Below are 20,087 nucleotides of genomic sequence, written 5' to 3' on the forward strand. Positions count from 1 at the left end.
AAAGTCACACAAAGTCAAAGCTGCACCTACCTCATCGAAGGTCTCTGTCATTTTTTGCATGACATCATTCTTGTGCGTACTTTGAAACATTTCTGCTGTTACCATGCCTAGAAAAGTAAATTTTAAAAAGGAGAATATTGAGAACCATATTACAGCAACCCCAAAAAGGACTTTAAATTTAGAAATGCCAAGAGAGGGGCACTTGAGCTGTTCTATCTCTGTTTACACTGACACAGGCAACATATATATAGGTAGACATATAAACACATTTATAGGAGAAAATGCTGATGAACCAGAACTGAAATACACATTAAAGAAACCTACTGTCTTCTTGCATGGCTATTGGGCTATTTGCCCTGGCAGACAAATAGGCCAACGATATCGTGGGGTGCATCACGCACGGCACTGCTAGCAAGTTGGGGGAAGGGAATGTCCTGCTTTGCTCTGCGTTGGCACAGCCTCACCTCAAGTACTATGTACAGGTTTGGGTGCACAATATAAGTACATAGAACCACTAGAAAGCATCCAAAGGAGGGCTACAAAGATGGTGAAGGGTCTGGATGGGAAGACGTAGGAGGAGTGGCTGAGGCCCCTTGGTTTGTTCAGCGCAGAGCAGAGCAGGCCGAGGGGAGGCCTCATGGCGGCCTGCAGCTCCCTCACGAGGGGAGCGGAGGGGCAGGTGCTGAGCTCTGCTCTCTGAGGACAGCGACAGGACCCGAGGGAACGGCACGGAGCTGGGACAGGGGAGGGTCAGGCTGGGGGTTAGGGAAAGGTTCTGCACCCAGAGGGTGGTCGGGCACTGGGACAGGCTCCCCACGGCAGTGGTCACAGCACTGAGCCTGCCAGAGTTCAAGAAGCATTTGGACACCGCTCAGACACATGGTCTGATTTTGGGTGGTGCTGTGTGGAGCAAGGAGTTGGGCTCAGTGACCTTTGTGGGTCCCTTCCAGCTCGGGATATTCTGTGATTCTATTTAATATGTCCATTCACTGACTTCAAAGATTCACTAAAATTTAGCCCACTGTTAGTCAAAGACCCCAGAACATTTTCCAGAGGAGAAGGCATATTAGTCAAAGACCTGGAAAAAAATCCAAAGTGCAAAAGGTACATTCTAGCTGCTTAAATACACTCAGAAGTATCAACCTAACAGAATAGTCTTCTTAAATCTCTTATTTGCCATCCTGAATCTTTTAGCTAGCTAACATACTTCAGATTACCCTCCCCCCACAGGCAATAGAAAGGGATATTAAGAGGGTGAATTACCTTGACAGCCTGAGCACTGAATGAAGAAGTTGATCAGATCTAGAAGTGCCACATTCCTGTCTTGTTTATAAGCTTCAACCCAGTCATCTACCACAGACTAGAACAGATTAAACAAACTCATTAGCCAAGAGCTGAACACAGCATGCTGCACTTCACTGAGGACATCCATAATGCACACACAAACTATATTTTTCCGTCTACCTTTAATTATAAAAATGAGAATAAACTCCATACCATTACATTCCATTTCTAACAGAACATATAAAAGAGTCTTTCTGGGACAAAATGAAACCTTGAACTGCTCATTCCCAAATTCTGTTCTAGGCAATGTTGCCATTCACAGGTGCTTTGCTCCCTGTTAGCAGGGAAAACAATCCCAGCATTGATAAATTTAATATACAAAAACCAAAATGTCCTTCTACTGATTTCTTGCCACTGCTGAGGTAATAGATTCACTTAAGAAAGCATTTAATTTTTGCATTGTTTAATAATTAATACTAGCAATGGTCTCTCTCTGTTTTTTTCTCTAGTACCAGGCTTATGCAGAAGTCTGAAATAGTTCACATATTATACTTAACCTAAAAGCTAACCTTAAAATTTCATTTCTAGGGCAGTCCAGCCTCCAGCCTGTACGTGACACTAGGCCTGCTGGGACAACTCATCCAGCCTTCAGCCCACCTGTACTGCCACACAGGTCTGATGAATTCCAGCAGCAGCAGCCTGCACTCAAGCTGCTGCCTTTTCAAGCCCTTCTCAACACGTTTCGCACAGCAGAAGCTGGGCTCTTCAGGGAGCTCTACTGAAGCTAACACAGCTGTCGCACAGCAAAAGCCCAGCCACAGATCTTGGAAAAAGTAGGGTCTCGCCTCCAAAATATGAATATGTTTTTCACATGTGCACACATGCAGTTTACTTACAGACACTACATACTGGAGGCATATGTATAACCCTGGATTAAAATATTTGAAGCTCCAGGTTTTAATCTTTCATACACATATACGAACATAACATATAGATACACTCGTGGACTTCCTCACACTGGAGAAAGTTGCTAAGTAAACATGTACAGAAAAGCTGATTATGCAACATGCCATCAAACGCATTGGAACAGGGTTAAAAGAAAACTGCCTAAAGGCAGGCTCCCAGGAAAAAAAAAAAAGTGGCTTGATTTTTAGAATGCTGAACAACCACAATTTCCTACTGATGAACCCTTTCTATATTTTTTAAAATAATTGGCTTTTCATGTGTTCAGACATTGCTTTAGCAAGACTGTTTTAGGTATGCCTTTCCTTCCTCTTTTTAAATATCTTACAGCTACGTTTTCACTAATTTAATGAAGACACATTCTTTTCAAGAACCATGCTCATAGCCGTTTTCCAAACGTGTTTCTTCACACCTATGCCAAAAACAGAACACAATTTCAATGCTCCAGAGTACAAATAACTGAAGTGATTGTTGTTTATCCATCGTCCCTCCACCAACTTCTCTCAGAATTCAGAGCTGGAAATACCTGCATGGCCCGCTTCCCCATGATAACCACTTCAAACAATGTAACTGCCTCAACCACTGCTCCATTCTGCAGCCGTCTCACTCTTCTGCTACTGGAAGAATTTTTCCTTATGTTTTCACTCTGTTCTCGGACCTTCCGTTTCTCTCTCTGAAATGAGTCAAGCAAAGAAAGAATATGAGGAAAGAAGATACTTAACAGCCATCCACGGATAAATGAACTATTCCCGAATAACAAGTTTATTTTACTCTCACTGTAAGGATTTCCCCAGGGTGCTAACTTTTAAGCCTCACTGACGTTGACAAAGCCTTATCAAACATGAGTATGAAGGAAGGGATTTATCAGTTTGGAATTTTTTCCTCAACAAGTCATAAACATAGCAAGGTATAAGTGGAAAGAAGCTTCTGAACAGTTATGTACTGCCCAGAAGGCATTTTTCAGTGGCAGCTGTAATTTCTGAAGAGCAGACGGCAAGCAAAAAAGCTCTTCTACACCTCTTCGCTCAGAGGGTAAGCACACAACCTGCAAAGTAACATCAGCTGCACACAGTGCACAGCTAAAGAAGAGCACACGCTGAAACGAACTGACTGTTCAAAAGCCAGTACTGAGGCTCTGATGCCAACAGAATTTGGGGATCAAGCTGCAGCCACTGACTAGGTTTTAGATGCACTGTATTGTTTCAAGAAACACTCCATTTTGTTACAATTGAATGAGACAGAAAATAAATTCCATAAATAAAAAAATACATAAACTTACTGTTGTTTTCAGGTTGCCATTTCTCACACTTCTGCTGTTCTGCACAGCAGACTCAGGCACAGTCTCATCACGGACAGCATTCTCTCTAAAGCATAACAAACATGTTGAAACAGCGTGAGAACAAAGAACCACGTACGTGGTATAAACAGCAGAAGAAAGTAGGAGTATACATATGCATTTTAATGTTACTAAGAATATAGAATGGTTTGGAAGTTATGCCCTTTTGTTGCTAAAACAAACAAACAAAAAACTTTAAAAGTACAACAGAAGTTCAGGGCCTTCTTCACATTATTTCCTTTCCTAATTGATATATAGATAATTAGAAAACTAGTGAAACTATCAAAACCATCAAGGAACCAGAAAGCAAGTAGATGAAACAGAAAGCTGATGTTGACTTAAAGCAGCCTGTAAGAGTTTTGCACCGTCAGTCAATAACAAGTATATATCATGTTTTGGGTCCTCTACAGAAAATAAGAAAATATTTGATGGCTCTACAATTTAAAATGAGAGGAAGAAACTGTTTTACTTGTCCCATAAAACATGCCGAAGGAAAAAGACAAGTAAGAAAGTTCTTTTCATTTGCAGGTATATATTCGTATTCGTTGCTAATATGATGGAGGAATAATGCTATAAAGAAAGATGCACCTTTTGGGGGATCTGAAGCCATACATTTATCTGCAATGAAATCATGCCATTTTTCAGCATTCCCAATGCTAACAACATGCTTTGCCAGAGCTCATGTCTGGGCAGACGAGCTAGATCCCACTTGTGCAGCAGGTCCAGTACTGGTGGCTGGCTGCTATGGCCTCCTCTAAAACTACGGTGGCCAGGACATGAAGCCAGTTGACTTGTGCTATAGGAAGGCACAAAAAGAAAGTAAACATGAGACTGTACAGTTACTTTATTTTTCATGATAGTGCTGCAACAAGAGAGCATACTAACACGAGCGAGCACTTTGCAGAGAACAGTATTACGCTGTCAGATACAGTCAACTCTCCAGTATCCAGTGTTGACTAACCCAGATGGAGCATTAACCGTGCTACAGATGCAGAGCCAGATCGAGTCCAGAGGGGTTTATCAATGCCAGATAAACACTATTCATCTTCCCAAGACAGCTTCAGTCAGACAGTGCCTCTGCAAAGCAGATCCTGAGGCTGCGTTACCATCAGCTGCACGGCCTAGGTCCTGATGTTATTTCATTAGTGAGAAGTTTTAATTTAAACACATCTCTGGTTTTGAATTTATTGGAGCACTACACCGTAAGCGATGTAGAATTAGGCTTCCAAAGATTCCCATGCTGCCCTATAGATTCCATAAAAATATATCAAATTGCTAAATAAAACGATGCGAATGATTAACTCCCCTACAGAGAAAAATTCCATTAAAGTTAAATTCAATGAACTTCTCATCATAGAAAGGTTCAAAACGTGCCACAGTGGTGACAGATGGAAGCCAAGAAAATAAATCAGGCTAAACCAACCCTTACATCAGTTGTCTGGACTTCTGCGTGTGATGAAAGAGGGAAGAACTGTGCTTCACAACCAAGTCTGCATGCTAAAAGCAACACTTGCCAGTTTTCAGAATGTTTCCTTTGATTTGTAATTGTGCACCACAGAGATTAAGTATCTCAAGTGCTACCAAAAAACCTCCTAGTTCAAAAGAACAAGCAGCGAGAGACAGCAATATATAGAGCTCTTCTGAAGCCAGTTAGCCCTTCTCAGATTCCTTGTACAGACGACAAATTAAAAGGACCCAAACCTATTTGTCAAGGAGCTGCTTCTCCTATGCGATTAAATGCTTTCACTCGTGATTTTAAAGCAGAATGCAACATTGTGGGGCTGGACTGACATGTTCTTACTTGTGCTGTTTCACTAGAGCGACAACTCAGATGCCAGCCAGCATTTCAGTATGTGTTACCTGTTCATGCAGTATACCTCCACACAATGCTCAACATACTCTCAAGCAATTTTCCCGAATTATTTCTGTGTACTGTTTAGCAAATTACTACATGCCATGATGAAAACAAATGCATTTCATTTGATTACAGAAACTATAATTGAGTCTAAGCTGAATTACAATATTTAAATAATGAAGGAAGAAAAAAACACCACTCAGTACAAAAAAAAAAGAAAACACACCAGGACAATTTAGTCAAGTACCTGTCTGAACACGTGCTGCATTTAACATCTCTGTCTACAACATACCCCGCTGAAGCTTTAACTCACACAGCTCTTTCCCACGAAGATCCTGGATGTCAAAAACACTTTCAAGCAATGGTCCACTGACACTGACCCTGTGCTACTTTATGCCAGGCAAAACCTGCCTGTAGCAAAAGGTGTTAACAAAGTAAGTGAATGAGTGAATGCCTGGTATACCTAACAGCCTGCTTCCTGAAGCTCAGCAGAAGGAGCAGTAATGAGAAGACAGCTGACCCACAGCTTCCTCGTGCTGGGCTAACACTTCCGTGTAAAACGATACCTCTGTGACTAGAGCGGTTAGACTAACTTTCACGCATATGCTAAGCACCTCTGTTGAACACCCACCAAACGTAACTCAGCACTAAGCGTATACTAAAACGCCATTTAGTTTCCAAATCATTTTGGCTTGCACCACAGCACATAGCAATGCCACAGGAAGCACTGTGTTACAGAAGACATCCTACACCAAGGACTGCAAAGACAATGTATTTAAGCAGGTTTAGGCATCTGCTTGCTTTAAAAATTATTCGAAAAGATTTCTCATCATAAGCCTATGAAAAATAAAACTGCATGGTTAAAAAAAGAAAAAAAAACACTCTCAAGAGCCTGCTTTGGAAAAAAAGGCACCTTCACTTTAGTATGAACTTAACTATGAACTTCTGGACTGATATGTTTTCCTACACTTAATGTATTCTCTATTTCCCTGAATCTTTAGGTTTGTTTTGCGTTCCTTAAGAAGCCATTAGATCTTGTTTGCTCTTATTTACTTTCTTTATATACAAAGTTGCACTAATCCCTGTACCTGGAAGTGTTCTGTTTAGTTTTGGTAGGGATTTTTAAAAGCCAGATACTCTCAGTACTCACGCTGCTTTCCTTCCTTTTAATACTGGTATTTCCTGATAGTGATGCTGTTCATAAGGCAGGTATTTAAAGGTTTGCAGGAACTAGACCAGAGTCTACAAACTGAACCATATGAAGCCACTTAGGTATTTCCCCTGAGTTTTCATCTGCACAACTAGAGTTCTGTTGAAGAAGCTATAAAAAGAATTAAGACATCCTCTTGTCTTCTTGAGCAAAATAGGAACTAGTCTATTTAATCCTAAGGATGATGTGAACACTACTGCAGTGATCCTTATGCGTAACTCCATTTAACATCTTTTCAACTACTTGAGTACAACAGTAGGTTTGACAAAGTTTGACATAATCACAAGCTTTTCTTTTGCTTTTTTTTTGTCAACACCACACCAAGTGTTTTGGCATACCTAAACTCACTTCCTTGTGCACTGTAAGGAACCGTTGCCAGCCATTTACTTTGTCTCCATCAGCAAACGGTAAGAAAGCACAGGAGGTGGAATTCCATTCCTATCTCATCATACTTTTGACCTTTAGACCCTGCGACATATGGCTCGCAGGCACATTTTTACCTTACATTCCTGCCACAATACAGCCCTTTCACTAGCACTGGAAGTGTTACTGATGAGATTAAAAAAAAACAAACTTGAAGCAGGAAGGAAGCAAAGCCCTTCTTCTAGTCCTCACACAATGCTATTGTGAAAATTTTTGAGTTTCTCATTTTCATAAATATTTGGAGCAGACTTAAGAGACTCACTCGTAAAAAGAAAGCTACCTCTTTCACGCCAGCATAGCTTATTCTTTTAGCTGTCTAAAAGGAACAATTAATCTACGTTACTGGGTTAATCCCATTTGTAGATTTTCTAAATCACAAATTCCAGTGCAACTGCTTCACCTTTTAGAAGCAACAAAAATCACCCAACAATAAGAAGCTCAGCTAAACAATTGCCAGGCACCTACCTGTCACGTTTGAAACTAAAAGGTTTTCTTCAGATGAAACATTTGGGAAAGGACATTTGGCAAGCTACACTGATTGTCATCATGGCCTACAAGGAAAGCACCTCTTAGAGCCTGACAAAGCAAAAGACCTGGTGCACACTTGCTTGAAGGTGACGAGTTGAGGAAAGACCAGGCTACAATGAGCTCAAAGCTAGCAAGACTAGATATCTAAGAAGTTTCACTCTTCAAAACTACACAAGATATGCTCAAATTTAGTAACTTAATTATTTATTTGTATCTGCTCTTTCTCCTTACCTATCCCATTCTATAAACAGTATGAATGCATTTGATTTATAGATCGCCTCAACTGATGACTGAAAACACAGCCTCTGAAGGGGGAAGACTTGACATACCCCTGATGAAAGCAGCTCTGGAGAAGCACATCCTCTCCCCCTGCTCTAAGGCAACAAGGAATATGCAATGCCAACAGATAGGCTACAGATAACTTGGTACTCTTCCCTCTCAGCACCTTAAATCTGTCACTGGAGTGAACACACCCACTCAGACTATAAATCTGCCCATTTTTATTCAAACTAGGTTCACTTGCACAGTAGTGAACAGGGCACAGAGAAGCTTGTAAGGCCAACCTCCCTGCACATCAGCATAAAGCAACATTTAGAAGATGCTAAACAATACATGAAAGGGAAAGGAAACAAAATGCAGAGGTTGGTAACAAGACACAGCCAATCCCCTTTATCTTCCCTCCCACCCTATTTGACACGTTCATTCCCCCACTTATCTGCAGGACACAGATTTAAGGGACAGCGCCCGAATTTACCCCAAAATAAATAAATAAATAAATAAATAAATAAATAAGCGGCGCCAGGTCTTACTTTTGGCTGGGAAGGCTGCTGGCTGCGTTGGGCTCGGCTATCATTTCCACTACATTATTTCGGCAGCGCTGGCAGCAAGCTGAGAGGGGGCTCCTGAGGAAACTTCACCGCGGCGGGGCTCCGAAACCCGCGATCACACGGCGGCGGGCCGAGCGGGCTGTCAGGAGGAGAGAAGAGGGCGAGATAATTACGGAGCCACTCACTAAAGCCCCTCACGGCCGGCCGGGGGGAATTAATTCCGTCAGGGAAGCGGGGGAGGGGGGGGGGCGGGGGGGAAGCGGGGGAGGGGGGGGGGGGGCGGGGGGGAAGCTGCCCGGACCCCCCCCCTCCCTCAGGGCCCTTCCGAGGGCGGCGGGCGCGGCCCTGGCGGCTCTGAGGGGACGGAGGAGGAGGAGGAGGAGGAGGAGGAAGAAGGCTCCGCGGACGCGCGCCGCCCCGCTCACCTGCCTGTGAGGGGATGTGGGGGGGGAGGGGCACGGGCACGGGGACGCGCACTCCAACGGTCGATCGCGCGCTCGCGCCGCCGGCTCCCTGCTCCCGCCCGCCGTCAATCACGGCGGCCCCCCGGCCTATCAGCGGCGGGGATCGCTGCCGCCAGGGGGCGGGCCGAGGCGCGCGCTTTGCCCCGCCGCCTCGCGGCCGCCGTAACGGCCGTAACGGTCCCGCCCCGCGCTGAGGGGGGCAGCGCCATGGGGCCCGGCCGCCTCCTGCGGCCGATGCTGCGCTGCTGCCGGGCGGCCACCGCGGCGGCGCCTCCTCCTCCTCCTCCTCCTCCTCGGGGGGCGGCGGCTCTGAGGGGGCCGCTCAGCGCCGCGCTCCGCCGCTGGGCGCCTCAGCGGCCGCCGGACAGGGGCGAGCCGCCGCGGGCGGGCAGCGGGGGGCGAGGGGCGGGCGGTGACGACGACGACGACGACGACAACGATGATGGAGAGGAAGATGAGGAGGAGGAAGATGAGGGTGTGGAGGAGCTGCTGGGCCCCTCGCCGCTCGGCCCGCTGCCCGGCGCGCAGCGGGTGGCGGTGGTGCAGCCGGCGGTCCGCTGGGGGCCGAAGAAGCCGCAGCTCACCACCGGTGGGTGGGCGGGAGGGGGCAGCCCCGGGCCCGGTGTCAGCCCTGCTCATTGCTGGGGGCACCCCCAGCCCCGTTATTAGCCCTGATAATTCCTGGGGACACCCCCGGTCCGTTTATTATCCTTGCTCGTTACAACACGTTACCCCTTCACAGAACAAAATGGTTAACTTTTCAGACTTTGTGTAAGCCTTCCCGTTTTGCAAGCGGGAAAAATTATGAAAGCACTCGTCTGACCAAAAAAAGTACTTGAGAACAGCAGTGAGCCCTTTCCATCTGTTCAGGCCCTCCAGATGAAGAGCCCGAAGTCTAAGGAAACGATTTGGGGTGAATGCTGAAATGCCAGAGTTACAACAGAAAAATGAGCACTTTATGAGGAACGCTATCGATAGGATGAGAAAGAGGATCATGGTTATGATTAAAAATATATTACCTTTTGGACCTCTTTAATACATCAAATGTGTTTTCCTATCTAGAGAAACATGATGAAGCTCCTATGGAATGAGGATCTTCTGTCTGGCAAATCAAAACTGGATCTACCGATCTGATTTGCCCTTGTAGCCCTCGTGATTTCATGAAATCCTCATAAATCAGTGCTTTGCCATGTAGATGCTTTAAAAAAAATACCAACTAATGAAGCAGATTGAAATCTGTGTCTTTAGCAAGTCAGAAGCCAGTGTAGGTCCTTGATAAGAGTAGGTACCAGTGGTAAGAAGCAGGGTATGCAGTATTAGTAGTTCTTTACATATTTCCACAAAACACTGAGGGATTAATCCTGTGGCCTTGTGCTCATCCAAAATAACAGTTTAATCTAAAGCTAGTTAATCATTTTATTTTTTAAGAATAAAGTACAGCGTAGAGGCAAAGAGGTGAGTAATTTATTGACCATACAATTGAGAATTCAAAATCAAGAACCATAAAAATAATTTGTACTGGCAGAAAGATGCTTTGGTGTAGTAAAATTACATCGAATAGGAGTTTAATTATTCTGATTAGAGGTAAGGCATTTTGCACCTTATGCTGCTCGTTAAACAAATGGACCTGTAGAATTTAAGTGAAGCATAGTTGTTCCCTGGTCACACATGTCGTGTAGTTACTGGCAATTTGAGCAGTTGATATATTATAATCTTTTTTTTTTTCTTTTTCTGTGTGTGTGTGTCTCTAAAGCTGAATTACAGATTGCTGAAGCCGTTGCTCTCGTAAATACCCTTCCGAACTGGACTGTTTTAGATAAAATAATTATTCCTACAAAAAATCCTGACAAGAAGTTCGTTTTTGGCAAAGGAAACTTTGATGTTTTGACAGGTAAGGACTGAGGTTTGTCAGGACAGCATCTTTCAGAAAGGAAAGCTTCTGCAGCTGGAAACTATTTAAGGATAGCTATAAAAGTTGAAAAGAGGTAAAGGTTTTATTAATCCATCAAATAGGTTTACAGACAAACTTCAAAGATATTTTTTTTCAAGGTAACAAAAACAACACAGGATAGAAAAAAAACATGTTCATTTGAAATGTGTGGGGCACCTTAATCGCTGTTTAAGTGATTGACGTAAAAGAAACTGGCAGCTGTTTTTGACATAGTATGAAATTAGCGTGAATACGGCTGTTCTGTGGACAAAGAATATGATGCCATTTGGTATTTTATGAGCACTGTGCTCAGTGCAAAATGGTTTTGTATTCTGTATATTTTAAAAAGAGAATTGACATTTAACACTGCATTTTGTAACGGTTATCCGTCTTCTAGAAAAGATTAAAAAATTGCCCCATGTGACAGCTGTCTTCTTGAATGTGGAAAGAGTATCTTCAATAACAAAGGTAATTTAATATCAAATCATATTCTTTATATCCATATTATTTAGAAGATCTTGATGCTATCGGAAGGAGGGTTGGTTATGACTCTGAATTCGCAAATGATAATATATGAAGCCAGCTGAACTGAGTTTTTCTGAAAGGAAACTTTAATTCCTGTTATATTTGTCCAGCTGATATAAGTGTATCCAGCTGTCATGCATGAAGTTTTCCTGCAGCCTTATAGCCTTTTAGTATAGACTGTGCTTGCACATTTGCCACTGGCTGTACTTAAAATGTTGGAGAAACTTCTCGGATCTTATTCACAAAAGGGAGGTGATAACATAGCTTTTGTTGTGAAGGAATGTCAAGATTTTGGATTACATACATGCACGGGTTTCCATACCTCTATGAATTCTATATGTTTTTTCTATAGTGCTATGTCTGCTGTATTGGATTTTGAATATGAGGTATAAATTCAGAGCAAATCTGTATATATTTTTTTGTATTTTTAAACTTTCATTCCTAATCCTTACAAAGAAAATGTATTTTACAAAGATAGATTGCTTGAGGGCAGAAGCATGCTTCGCTTTTTTTTTAAACGCATTGGCAGTAAAATAACTGGCATGTGAACTATAGATGCCCTTTGGCATGTTTAGGCAAACTGAAATAAATACTTCTTAGCTTTTTTGCATGGGCAGTGTCAAACGGTGTAAAGTGCAAACTCTGCAAGCAAACATCAATGCTTTGCAGGCAGTTTTGAATGTTTTCCCTGGATTATAAAATTATCAGAGGTATATATATCCAATAGTTATCTTGAGCACTTCAATTTATTGATTAAATGGAAGTTGAAAATGTTTCACATAAACTTTCTAGTTTTTATTCCCTAAATTAAAGTATGAGTTCTTTTAGTCCCAGATTTACTAAAAATTTTCATAAATCTAGATCTTAAGTACATTTTAACAGGATATAGATTCAAGAAAGTGTTTGAGAATGTGCATGGAAGACAAGCATTCTGGATTTTGAGATGGTGAAGGGGAACTACTGCATACTTCAAGTTCTTTGAGTGTCTTTTGGTGAATTAGGGCAGTTTGGGGTGTGGGAAGAGAGGAGTTTATTATTTCATGGAAGGCTGGTTATGAAACAATTTTCCTTTCTTCCTCTCTTGTTTTTTCTTTTAACTTCAATAACTATTTTGCTTTTCCTTTGTTATCCTTATCCTTTCCCATACTAGCATTTCATAATTATTTTTTGTAAGGCCTTAACCACTGAAATTCTTCATTCTTTTAATGCTGTGAGATGTCCTGTAGGAGCTGTTCTCAGAATCTCTTCAAGGCAATAGAAGGATTCTCATGGAATTCAGTGGGGCCTAGATACAAAGTTCTACCTTCTAAATTCTTTTTCACCTTTCCTTCTTGTCAATCAAAAATTTGCTTTTGGGTGCTCATAATCATTACTGTGAGTTCAGGTACCCATCAGCTAACTTTAACTGTAATGCTGTGTATGAATTGATTTACTGGTATTCTGAATCGGGCAGAAAACATCTAGGTTACTTTGTTTTACATGGCTAAAGAAAGAACTAGAAGATGCCTGGGGAGTGAAAGTCTTTGACAGATACACCGTTGTACTTCACATTTTTCGTTGCAATGCCCGCACTAAGGAAGCAAAACTCCAGATTGCATTGGCTGAAATTCCACTCCTAAGGTACCTCAAACTGTGCAAAGCACGCACTGACCCTTGCATATTTTAGTGAAAATTTCTTTACATTAACAATCAGGGTAATGCTATACTGTGGGGAAAAAAAAAGCCGCTGTTTTGGTGTCTCCGTACTATGGTCAATGATTGAGTAGAGCATAGAAATATTTGCTTTAATGTATGTGTTTAAACTCCTATAGTACTGACAGGCAAAACCAGAAAGTCTTCAGTAGATTTTGTTACAAAATATATTTCTTGTGAAAAGGTCCTGGTTCTTTATAATAAGGAAGATGGGTTGCAAGACTGTGTAGGAATTAGCTATGTGTATTTCGTATATAAATAGGTTTAATAAGGAAAGCTATAAACAAAGAAGCTTAAAGGCATTAATTTATATCTGAGTTTTCCACATTTCTGTATTACACAGCATAAATATATTTGTGCATGGAAGTTGGTGTGAGTTGCATGGATGTATCAGAGACATTTTTGTCTCTCTAAAGTTTCTGAACAGCCATTACGATTTACTTAGAGTTGCATGACTTTTCAAACCACAGTCGAAGAGCCGGAAATATCTGAATTTTCTCACTAGGCTTCTCACCATGATCTGGCTTTATTTATACCTGTGCCTTGTAGTGTTGTAGTGTTTTCATCTGTCCTGTTAGAATACCACTACTGCTTCATATTTGCTAGGCATTTTAAGATAGCTTGATTAAAGCAGATTGATTTTATTTAAATATTATTCCACTGCCAGGTCGAATCTAAAAAATGAGGTGTCCCAACTAGATCAGCAGAGAGGTGGATCAAGATACATCATGGGCTCAGGTAAAGTCTAAATATTCCCATGAATTAGAGGATTCTTTTTCTCCATAGCCTTTAAAATAGATTAAATTGCATCTGATTTTATTAGGGGGAGGCTCAGGGGAAAGACAGTTTGTGTTCTGCATCTGATTAATTGAACATGAAAAAAATGTGTTGGATGGTAACTTCAGTCATAGGCACAATAAAGTTTTCATGCTCAGTAAGTGGCCATGGACAGAGCGTTTGCTACCACAGGAGTTTATTGTGACCAGACATGGTTATTCTAGAGTGCTTAGCATATGTCTTAATAATTATTTATCACTGACTCTATCTTTGGCAAGAATATGCAGTTTTGATTGCTTATGTATAATGTCGTATGCCCTAGTGGTAACTCACTGAGTTTCCAGATAGACAGCATCACTTGTTTTACTGTTCTCTTGTAGACTATTCTGCCAGTTACTCATTTGTATTTTTCAGGTGAAACATTCATGGAGACACAGAATCGCCTCTTAAAAGAAAAAGAACTTAAAATTAGGCATGTCCTGGAGAAACTAAGAAGAAAAAGGTCTTTGCTTAGAACTCAGCGCAGAAAACGCGAGTTTCCAGTTATCTCAGTAATGGGCTATACAAATTGTGGTAAGCAAAAACTCATGAAATTGTCACACAAAGAAGCTTACCTTGTCTAATTTTTAATTAGAGTCTCTAGCCAGAATCTGATTTTGGTATGAATAGGCTTTGTATTTTAATTAGATTTTATAATGAGAATATGTCAGTTAGATTGTGGTTAGGAAAGCAAATAATGCTTGTTACAGTAAGATTTTTTTGCAGACATGTTCTGGAGAAATTTCTAGTACCTAATGTGTCAAAAGGATTTTACATCTAGTGCTGAAGACTGTCGTGCTAGTGTCCTCTGTATGTATCTTTATTACTTGATCAGAATGGATAGAGAAAAGTACGTGTGTTTTGAGATCACTAGGAAATGCTGAGGCATAGGAGGAAAATTCAGGAGAGTTGGCAGCTAATCTGAGAAATGTGCTTAAAAAGCACTTTAGCTTTTCATAGATTAATGTATAGTGTTTAGAGAAAATTCTTACGAGAATCTAAATAAAACTAAAGTTTTTTTTCTTTTTTTTATAGCTTACACAAGTGAATTCATACACAAGGCATACATTGACTTTGGACTGGGCACTTTTCAGATTAAATTATTTTAAAACCATTTCATTTTATTATTCAACTTCTTTATAAAAAGCAAACTTACCATGCACTAATTTTGATATCTATTATACTGATACTTTTAAGCTACTTATAGAGTTGAAGATTCAACAAAACAGCTATAGTACAATTTTGCATACATAATTGAAATACTTTAAGCTAAAGTGCTCAGTATATATTCTAGGTAATGACTATAAATTCTGTGAAATATTTATGAAGAGTTAAGTAAATTTCTCTAGTATCATATTCATGACAGTGCACCTAACAAAAGCGTAAAACTGATAAGCTAAATAGTATTAGTGCTTCTGGTGATTGTTGGATTTAACAAGGAAATGTTAAATCATTTTATCTCAGAACAGAAGCACTGAGGAGCATGTAAGTGTGTGCTTCCTAATGTTGCCATGGCAGCATTCTTCAGATAGTCTTAGAGGTGAGACGTGTAGGTAGGTCACTTTTCAGGTCAGTTCAGTCTGTGATCATCTTGTTGTTATTCCACAGCACAGCTTCCAGACATGGCCCTAAATCCAATTCTGAGTTATAAAAGTTAAGACTATCTTTGGATTTCGTAACGTAATACAGATAACTACTCCCAGGCTAGATGTATATTAGTGAACTAGATATGAAAAGATATGTAGCATCATAAAACTCACCCAAGTCTTGCGAATTAGTATTTCACTTGAAACAAGCCATTAAAATCTTGTCGTTTTGTTTTCTTTTGTTTTTATTTTAATTAGGAAAAACCACCTTGATCAAAGCCTTGACTGGGGAAGCAGGCCTTCAACCCCGAGATCAGCTGTTTGCCACTCTTGATATTACAGCTCATGCTGGCTACCTGCCCTCACACATGGCAGTTATTTATGTTGACACTATTGGGTTTCTGTCTGATCTTCCACATAACCTGGTTGAGTCCTTTTCAGCTACCTTAGAAGAAGTTGCTTACTCAGTAAGTAGTTGACTAAAAAAATTGAGAAATTGACTTAATTTTCTTCTAGATAGCCTTCATCCCTTCAGAAATGGGGAACTTAATTGGCATGCTGTTCTTAGTGAAGTACCTGACTGACTGTAGTGGTCTTCTAGCATAATAACTATCAGGTAAATATCGTATAATAAACCAATTTTCTGATACTTTATGCAGAATATATAAGTATGAATTGATTTCAGAAAGGATTTATTCAGAGTATACATCTCCTTTTCCATGTGGTTTAAACCAGATAAATCAATTTTTTTCTTGTTAAATATATGAAAATCTAGACAGTGCATTGGAATATGTTGAGGTTCTCTTTCTTGAGAGAAAAAAATTGAACTACAACCTTCAGAATGGTCTGGTTTTGACTTAAAGTTCCCTGTAGCTCTAAAAATGGGTAATTGTGATGTGATGCAGGCAGCATGTAATAAATGTTAGTGTACTTTTCCTATCGTATTCTCATTAGTTGCCTGTTACAGCAAAGTTTAAAGTTGCGTATTGTCCAGTTCTGAGATGAACAGGTCCGCGCTATGCTGGGTGGTGAAGGGCTCAGAGGGTCGCAGAGAGCAGGCTGTGTCTGTCTGGTGATCAGTCACTAGTAGGGTTCCTCGGGGCTCATTTCTACAGCCAGTCCCGTTCAACATTTTTATCAATGAGCGGGATGCAGGAGTGGAGCGCCTCCTCACGAAGTTTGCTATGATACTGAACTGGGAGGTGCTGTTGACTCTTGAGGGATGAGAGGTTTTGCAGAGGGATCTCAATGGATTGTAACATCAGGCAGTCAGCAGTAACATGAAATTCAACAAACATTAATGCCAAGTGCTGCAGCTGGGACGGGCACAGGTACAGACTGGGAGATGAGTGGCTGGAGGGCTGTTCTGCAGAAAAGGACTTGGGCGTGCTGGTCAACAGCAGGCTCAGCATGAGCCAGCAGCGTGCCCTGGCAGCCAGGAGGGCACTTTGGGGTGCCTCTTATGCATTTTGGGGTGCATTAAACACAGCACAGCCAGCCGGTCAAAAGAGGTGGTTCTCCCACTGGATTTATCACAGGTGTGGCCTCACCTTGAATACTGTGTTCAGTTCTGGGCTCCACAACACAAAAAGGATGTTAAGGTACTTGAAAGCATCCAGAAGAGGGCAGCAGAGCTGGTAGAAGGGCTGGAAGGCACGTCCTGTGAGGAGGCTGGGGACACCTGGGCTGCCCAGCCTGGAGAAAGGAGGCCGAGAGGCGACCTCAGCGCTCTCTGCAGCGTCCTGAGGAGGGGAAGCGCAGAGGGAGGTGCCGGTCTCTGCTCCCTGGGCACACGGGAACGGCACAGAGCTGTGCTGGGGTTCAGGCTGGGATTAGGAAAGATTTATTTACCATGAGGGTGGTCAAACCCTGGAACAGGCTTCCTAGAGAGGTGGTTGCTGCCCCTGCCTGTCAGTGTTCAGGAGGCGTTTGGACAATGCCCACATTACTGTGCTTTGACTTGTGGTTAGCCCTGAAGTGGTCAGGCAGTTGGGCTTTATCATCTTTGTAGGTCCCTTCCACCTGAACTATTCTATTCTATCTAGATGGAGATTTAAAACAAAATCTGTATCCTCAAAGGTAATGAAATTCCGTGGCAGCTGGATGTCTGAATACTTCTGAGGATTGGTTTTTTAACTGTGTAATAGTAGGAATTTCAAAAGTTGGCTGCAGCTATCATGTTTGTTTGGTTGTTGTTTTTTTATTTTTTATTTTGAAGTCTTAAGTGAAAGGCAATAAACTTACTTTTCACTACAGTTTTCAGAAGTTTGAAGCATTATTTTGAGCAAAGATGCTGAAATACTTTGAATGCAAATGCTGTTTGATTACTTGTTTTTTTTTTATCAGGGCAAATACTTGGCTTAGATTTGCAACCTATCTAACCATGTATGTACTTGAAACTGGTAACTTTTGTATAAAGCTTTCTAAGTGAAGCACCAGTAATAGTATCTCAGGAGCTAGGGATAACAAGAGTCTTCTGCATTTTGAATACAGAATTAAAATTTACATGCATTTTTTTTCCACAGTTGAAATGTTCTTTCAGTTATTACTCTTGTAAAACGTTTTTAGAATTCATATTTTTTCTTCTCCAATATTTTTGAAGCGTTGTTTTTACACAGCCTTGGCATTAAAAAATATATCATTTATTATTTGAAATATGTGAATTCCGTAACTAGCTTGATTGACAGAGCTTGTTTTGGGGTTGTTGGCAGCAATTCATGCTCTCTGTCGAGTGAGACTAAGCTGCCACAGATTTTCTTTCATCTTTGAATAAAAACCAGTATTGATTTAATACTGTTCCGGTAGGTCATTTTACAGTGTTAGCCTGCCAGGTTATTGTCTAATGGATAGGAAAGCAACTCGTATGAAATAGAAATGCAAAAATGGTATAAAATCTCTACAACCTGGTAACTGAACGTTCCATTAAGTAACTGTCTTGTATATTGGTGCTTGCTAGGATCTGATAGTTCACGTGAGGGACATCACTCATCCAGAAACCGTCCTCCAGAAAGCAAGCGTTCTCTCAGTTCTGAAGAATCTCAATCTTCCGAGCCATTTATTGGAATCAATGGTAGAAGTTCATAACAAAGTGGATTTGATAGAAAGGTGAGCAGGAGATGCCAAGTGTACTTAGACATTACTGATGTTTTGGAAGCTCTTCAGCTCTAGAAAAGAGCTTCCACACTTCTGAATACATTTAATAATGTTTCTCACTCTTTTACATATGTAACCATGGTCTTAAAAAATTAATTCATTATCTTTAAATATCAGAAGAAATCACCTGAGTCATACAAGTAGTCTCTGTAGGAAGATACCAGTATAAAATAACGCAGTTAAATTGTCTGTGCTTGGAATATTTTCACAATCTAATCTTTGTAAACAAGCATGCTGGCAATTATTACTTTCCAGGTATGAACCCACTGAAGAAAACGCTTTAGCCATTTCTGCTCTACACGGGCATGGGTTAGAAGAGCTGAAAGAAGAAATAGAGAAGAAAATTTTGAAAGTAACAGGGAAGAAGATTCTGACAATTACAGTCAACTTACAGGGACCTCAGCTAAGGTAAACAGCTCTGAATTTTATGAAGGACTTGGACAACTAGGAAATTCTTAATATTGCAAAACTTATTTGCCGAAACATACGATACTGATTTTAATCTGTGTTAAGAATTACAGGGATATTTGCAAACGTTTTATGACCTATTGAAAAACTATCAAATATCACCAGTAGATACTATACAGCATGCTTCTCAGAGTGACCTTCACAGAGTTCTGTGTTAGTACAAAAAGATAAATTTCCTGAAAGACCATTCCACTGGTCCCGGAGCCAGATTTAAAAAAAAAAAAAAAAAAAAAGAGAGAGAGAGATCTGAAACAATTATGAAAACACCCTACACCCTGTTTCCAAACAGAAAGTAGCAAACAAAAAGTTAAGTGAAGCACTTCATCTTTTGAAGTGTTAAATTACCTAGATGCAAACATTCAGATCTAAACCAAGGATCATACTTTATGCACTCTGGACTGCCTTTAAGATGCTAATACAATTTTTACTTTTACAGTTGGCTCTATAAAGAAGCAACAGTTCAGGAAGTAGAAGTCATGCCTGAAGATGGCACGGCCATGGTGAAGGTGATAATCAGCAACTCTGCTTTTGGCAAATACAGAAACCTCTTTCCCAGCAGTACTTTTTTTATACCATGAAACTCCATCCTTTTCTAGAAAAAGGAACTGATCTCATTAAGAGAATGTAAAATGAAGTCACTGGCCCATTAGCCTGGATGTGGAAGAGTATATTTCTTAACCAGTTGATGTTCTTGACACATCGTAGAAGTGGACAGTGTGTGTTTCAGAAAATGTCTGGAAACAGTAAGAGCTTTGAGTTTTATTCTGGCAGCAACTGCAAGAACAGCACTAAATTTTACACTGGAATGGTTGTTGGCTACAGGCTCTGGGCCTCAAACACGTGGGAATCACTGGATGACATTTAATTTAACCTTTGGAAAAGTACTGAGCTTCTTAAATCATAGAAATACTTTTTTTTTTTAACCCCGTTTTTCAGAATAAGGTATGTTCATGTGTTCTGCTTGTACATGTATTTACTTAAAATAAATGCCATGATTTATTGCAGTGAAGCAGAAAACATTGATTTG

At 40.9% G+C, this 20,087-nt stretch overlaps 2 protein-coding genes across 4 annotated transcripts in view; one reads left to right on the plus strand and one right to left on the minus strand.

Moving 5' to 3' along the window:
• Positions 1-8,981, minus strand: part of LOC106035704 (cohesin subunit SA-2-like) — a 62,228-nt gene extending 53,247 nt beyond the window's left edge. For 2 of the 3 annotated variants that reach the window (XM_066983138.1, XM_066983122.1), the window contains exons 1-6: positions 8,852-8,981; positions 8,409-8,565; positions 3,527-3,611; positions 2,774-2,920; positions 1,264-1,360; positions 31-107 (exon numbers count right to left, since the gene is read on the minus strand). In XM_066983138.1, the coding sequence (XP_066839239.1) occupies positions 31-107; positions 1,264-1,360; positions 2,774-2,920; positions 3,527-3,611; positions 8,409-8,452 (450 nt within the window). In that variant the 5' untranslated portion in view covers positions 8,453-8,565; positions 8,852-8,981. Of the gene's footprint in view, positions 1-30; positions 108-1,263; positions 1,361-2,773; positions 2,921-3,526; positions 3,612-4,171; positions 4,380-8,408; positions 8,651-8,851 lie in introns of those variants that run through there. The other variant, XM_066983131.1, reaches the window with a different exon arrangement.
• GTPBP6 (GTP binding protein 6 (putative)) lies at positions 8,963-20,069 on the plus strand. Its single transcript, XM_048051173.2, has 10 exons — positions 8,963-9,479; positions 10,644-10,781; positions 11,218-11,288; positions 12,835-12,965; positions 13,705-13,775; positions 14,229-14,387; positions 15,698-15,906; positions 18,396-18,544; positions 18,848-19,000; positions 19,497-20,069. The coding sequence occupies exons 1-10, from the start codon at positions 9,098-9,100 to the stop codon at positions 19,636-19,638; spliced, it is 1,605 nt and encodes a 534-aa protein (XP_047907130.2). The 5' UTR covers positions 8,963-9,097; the 3' UTR covers positions 19,639-20,069.
• Positions 20,070-20,087: the final 18 nt, after the last annotated feature.

The sequence above is a fragment of the Anser cygnoides genome, chromosome 1 (assembly GCF_040182565.1).
Source record: "Anser cygnoides isolate HZ-2024a breed goose chromosome 1, Taihu_goose_T2T_genome, whole genome shotgun sequence".
NCBI lineage: Eukaryota > Metazoa > Chordata > Aves > Anseriformes > Anatidae > Anser > Anser cygnoides.

Bases quoted from the DNA above. Each gene is read 5' to 3' on its own strand.
- GTPBP6 (XM_048051173.2), top strand. From the start codon at position 9,098: ATGGGGCCCGGCCGCCTCCTGCGGCCGATGCTGCGCTGCTGCCGGGCG. The intron at 9,480-10,643 runs GTGGGTGGGCGG...GTGTCTCTAAAG, and splicing joins GAAGCCGCAGCTCACCACCG to CTGAATTACAGATTGCTGAA. The intron at 15,907-18,395 runs GTAAGTAGTTGA...GGTGCTTGCTAG, and splicing joins TAGAAGAAGTTGCTTACTCA to GATCTGATAGTTCACGTGAG.